Below are 5,482 nucleotides of genomic sequence, written 5' to 3'. Positions count from 1 at the left end.
ATAAGATAAATGAAAGTCTAATTAAGTAAATTAGACTTAATTAGATTTATTAGATTGGATTAGTCTAATGCGGGTTGTTTTCCATTTTATTAGAAATATAGAAGTACCCGATAAAAGCTGATGATCTTACGTCGAGATCATCCAGATTACGAGGAAGGTGTTGACAAATTGCTCGAGTTTGCTGTTAGGAGTACATCCCGAAAAACCGTGAAATGTCCTTGCGTGAAATGCTTGAACACGCCGTTTATGGAAATAGACGAAGTGAAGACTCATCTCATCATTTATGGAATAAATGTTCATTATGAGTACTGGTATTTTCATTGAGAAAAGAGACGTACTACTCAAGTGGTTAATGACGATGTCGATGAAGATGTCGATGACTTCGATGATGATGATGATGACGATGATCAGTCGGAGAATACCGTGCCAGAAATGAACGATGCGAGACCGGAGATGAATAATACAGTTAATGAAGAGGTCAATGAAGAACGTTATATGCACGAATTTATAAACGATATGTTCCCCAACGTTAATGATGTTCCGAACAACGATGAACCAGTCGAAGATGCGCATAGATTTTATAAATTGCTTGATGATTGCAAACGGCCATTGTATGAAGGTGCTCGAATAACAAAATCATCAGCACTACTAAAACTACTTCACATAAAAAATGTATGTCAATGGACAAATTCTTCTTTCGATATGTTGCTGCGTCTGCTTAAAGACTACATATTACCGATTGACGCTCAATTGCCAAACTCATACTAAGAAAGTAAAAAATTCATTACTGATATCGGGCTTAAATATGACAAGATAGACGCATTCTTGATGGATTCACCGTTAACCTTGCCAGTGACAAGGTCGAGAGCTTTCTCATCGTCTTCTTCGTAAGCAACGTGTTCTTTGGTTTCTCCCATATTCCTGAGAAAGAAGACAGTAGAGAACTACAGGTTAAGATTTTGGTTCTAATCTTGCGAGAAGCTGAAGGAGGAGGAAGAAGATTTGTAGAGGATTCCTGAAATATTCCTAAATAAGTTGAGGAAATCTTGAATGAATTACATATGCCTTAAATAAACATAAACAAAAGTAATAAATTAAATATTCCAAATATGATCATACCAAATATTCCTATATATAACTAGCAAACATGGATTATTTTCTACACTCTCTTAAGCTAGGCGATATATGTTCTCCAAACTAAAGAAACCCGTGAATGATTTAATCAATATAAAATTAAGAATATTTTCTCTTGGTACCTGAATTCCAGAAATTATGTTCTTTTATTAAGGCTGGAAGAGCCTTCTTTAGAAATTCCTTGTTATTTGTTCTTATGTATTATGTATACATCATATACCATGGATTAGAAAATCAAAAGAAATAATATTCTTTGAGATGTAAATAGTAGGGGTTTAGTCAGATTGGTCAAAAGTATCAACCTCATGAAGTCGTGAACTCCAATTCATGATATATAGTAAAGTAAAATGATTTAATGTTATTGAAATTTAACCTCACCTAATTTACTCCCCAACTAACTAAAATGATTAATTGATATATTTAATCATTATTATAAGTTTAAAATATTGATAAAAGTTAACAATAAATATTTGATTTTTTAAATATAGAATAAACAAAGATTATGAGGTATATATAGAATATTGGAATATAAATTAATTAATGTTATTCAAAATTAGCTTAATTTAATTTAATCTAATCGGTAGTGTTAATTGGGCCTACTAATTAATTTGTAATTAAGGGTTGACATGGAACATCTTTCATTTACTTAATTAAGAGTTAAAGTTAAATATATGCAATCTCATTTCATGTTTAATAAAATTAATTATTTAATTAATTGTTATTGATAATGAAATAATTTTCCTTCAGTATCCTAAACTATATAGTAACGTGTGCAATCGAAAATATTTATCTTTATTTTTCAAAAATATTAGTAATAATGTTATAAAAAAGACGATGAATGATTTCTTAAAAATGAAGTCAATTCTTAATCATTTAAAATGAGTAATCGATAGTTATTGTTGAATATATCTAAAAGGGCAGCAGTCCTTATCATTTATTTATATATATAATTGAATTAGAATAAGAAAGGAACTGGAAATTTAGTTTTTTATTTTCAAGAAATTAATGATAATTATAATTTATTAATATTTATTAAAATTAGTTATAATTCAAACATACTATTTCAATTTAATAAAAATGTGATACGGTACTTATTAACTTAAAAAAAATCTATTTATAAATATAGATTGTTTTATATATTATTTCATTTGTTGACAAAGTTGAGAAAAAGAAAAGAAGATCATAATAATGGTAGAAAGACTAAAGTTAAAAATCAAATTAAAAGGTTGTTTAGCTTGGATTTTAAACAAAATCATTTGATACGTAAAAAATATATTAACTTAAAAAAAAATCAATTCAAATAAGAATAAATCAAAAACCATACTTGCAACTTTCTTTAGATCAGGAACCTTGAACCTCATTTGTGCTTTATGTAATAAGCTAACAAACTTTTTTCCTTCGACAACTTTAAAAATGACACTTCATCGAGGATCACATAGTCGGTCACTTTTATTTCACACATTTTCTGGTTAAAAGTATGTGGAAGCAAATCACTTTTTTGCCCCTATCATCTCGTTCGTCAATATAGTTTAATTTTTATCCCCTATACAGGCTCTTCTTGTTTCATAGATTGGACTAAACTTACACATTTTTAATAATTGCTTTTTCAACCCACTAGTACTTCTAAAAACGACTAGAATCTCAATTTGACAGTACTTGCATACCTCGATTGGTTGTATTCTTCAATCAACCAACTTTTTTGTCTTCTTTTCACATTATTCCTTAAATATACTCTTACTCTGTTTAGGAGTTATTAAGAGTTTTAGTTTTTAAGTTAATCTTACTTTCTTTTCAATCGTATTTTGTATTTGAGATTAACTTGATAAAATATTAGAATTCATTAGGTCTGTTTTGAAAAAAAAAATCAAATATTTTATAGTTAAATAAAATTAGTTTTATATCTTATAAAATAGAATGTGATTGCATGTATGGAATTATATTACAATATAATTATATTTTAATTTGATTTTTAAAATATTTATGTAATTAAATAATTAATATTAAATTTATTTATTTTCCTTATTTAATATATATTTTTTTAATTTATAAATATTATTTCGGTATTTCGGTATATCTCGATATACAAAAGTTATGAAAATCTCGTACCTATACCTTACATTTTTTTCGGTATACTAAAAGTATCGGTATTTTCGATATATTACGGTACAGTATTTTCGATATACCTATAATTTCGATAATTATATCATATGCTGAAAATTTATTAAGATTGTTATAATATAAAGATAATATATCAGTAAGATATTACGATAAATTGTGATAATATCAATATTATTTTATATTATTATATTAGTTTCCTTATAAGTATTTATGATGTAATGTCTATATACTTATGGAATTCTAAATAATAATATTTAATATAATTTTTTTTCTTTATTTTAACGTGGTATTAGAGTTCAAGTTTTGTTTATGAGCTACAATATTAGAGTCAAGTTTTGTTCATGAGCTACAAAATTTTGTCTTTTGCCCTGTACATGATAAGATTATACAAAATCGGAGGTAACTATCACGAGATTGAAACGAGATTGAACTGTTTCAGAAACAATTTAGAACTTTATATCCCTTAGTTTCGATTCGGTTGTAAAGTAAGATTCTGCTCTATTATTTGTTTTAATTGAGGAGAATGGACTCCGACGAGGACAAGAGGATTCCGTTGAGTAAGAGGCCGGAATGGTCGGATGTGATTCCTGTACTGCAAGACGAAGGCTCGAATCCTGTCGGTTCGATCGCATATACGGAAGATTTTTTGGAAACAATGAACTACTTCAGGGCTGTTTACTTTGCTGACGAGCGTTCTCCGCGTGCTCTGCATCTCACTACGGAAGCCATCGACATGAATCCTGGAAATTACACTGTTTGGCAATTTAGGCGCCGAATATTGGATGAGCTCAATGCAGATTTATCAAGTGAATTGTATTTTGTTGAACATGTTGCCATCTCTAACTCCAAGAATTATCAGATGTGGCATCACAGGCGATGGCTTGCGGAGAAACTGGGAAAACATGCCATAAAAAGGGAGCTTGCCTTCACCAAGAAGATTTTTGCTGAAGATGCTAAGAATTATCATGCATGGTCCCATAGGAAGTGGGTTCTTCAGACACTAGGTGGGTGGGAAGATGAACTTGCTTATTGCCAGCAGCTTCTTGAAGATGACATTTTTAATAATTCTGCTTGGAATCAGAGATATTTTGTGATCACAAGATCACCTCTTTTGGGAGGATTAGAGGCAATGAGGGAATCGGAAGTAAACTATACTATAAAAGCAATCATATCTAACCCGGAAAATGAAAGTCCATGGAGATACCTCACGGGGCTTTACAAGAACGATGCAAGATCATTAGCGAACAACCCTGCTGTGTCTTTGGTATGTCTGAAGATTCTGAATATGAGTAATAGTAATAATAATACAAATCCAATATTTGCATTGAGCACTCTTTTGGATCTTCTCTGCCACGGATTCCAACCGAGCCAGGAATTCAAAGATGCAGTTGCTGCTTTGAATTCAGAGTCACCAAAAGTGGATTATGATTTGGGAAACATGATTTGTTCGACATTGGAACGTGTGGATCAAATGAGAGCCAGTTACTGGCAGTGGCGCAAGAACTTGCTGTAAAAGCACTTCTACTTAATGAAATGACTTTTTATAATTGCATTTAGTTGGATTGTTTTGTATTCTTATTATGGTAATCCGTGTCAAAGTTTTGTTTTGAGTTCTAATAATTATTATTATATTTTTAATAATTTTTTTTCTTTTAAATCATTTTTGTTGATGTTCCTAATATATTTACAAAAACATATTAACTTAAAAAAAAATTGAATTTAAAATAAAAATATTTATTATAAAATAAAATATTCTTTTTAAAATTCAATACTTGTAAGAACTATATAACAAATATTAAAAATTAAAATTAATTAAAAAAATTGGAATTAACAAAACTAAACATAAATATAGCCTTCAAGTTAGACTAAAGTAAATACGAGAGAATGAAATTGAAAACGATTTTCAAACGTATTTGTATCTACAAATTTATTTAATAAATTGATAAAATTATTCAGGTTAGATAATAATAATAATAATCAAATATTAGTTAATTTAGACTTAACTAATAAAAAAATAATTTCCTTTAATTTTCTTAAACAATTCAAGTTCATCATCTGTAAGACATTTCTATAAGTTGAATTCTTTTCATTTTAGTCAATCATTTACGCACACTAATGTTTCTACCATTTTAGGACTCAAACTGCTCCTAAAATGGTCCATTATCCTTTTAACCAAGCTGAAAACGGACTCACTAACAATCGTTATGGATTAGATTGCAAAAATATCCTT

The 5,482-nt window shown here is 29.0% G+C and overlaps 1 protein-coding gene across 1 annotated transcript; it reads left to right on the top strand.

Annotated features, from left to right (window-relative positions):
- The first annotated feature begins 3,775 nt into the window (after nt 1-3,775).
- On the top strand, nt 3,776-4,765 carry LOC124935719 (protein farnesyltransferase/geranylgeranyltransferase type-1 subunit alpha-like). The gene has a single exon (XM_047476176.1). It carries the CDS (start codon nt 3,776-3,778, stop codon nt 4,763-4,765), a length of 990 nt encoding a protein of 329 aa, XP_047332132.1.
- The last annotated feature ends 717 nt before the right edge of the window (nt 4,766-5,482 follow it).

The sequence above is a fragment of the Impatiens glandulifera genome, chromosome 1 (genome assembly GCF_907164915.1).
Source record: "Impatiens glandulifera chromosome 1, dImpGla2.1, whole genome shotgun sequence".
Taxonomy (NCBI): domain Eukaryota; kingdom Viridiplantae; phylum Streptophyta; class Magnoliopsida; order Ericales; family Balsaminaceae; genus Impatiens; species Impatiens glandulifera.
This window is presented reverse-complemented; position numbering and strand designations above follow the sequence as displayed.

Excerpts from the sequence above, each read along its gene's own strand:
- LOC124935719 (XM_047476176.1), top strand. The coding sequence starts at position 3,776 with ATGGACTCCGACGAGGACAAGAGGATTCCGTTGAGTAAGAGGCCGGAA.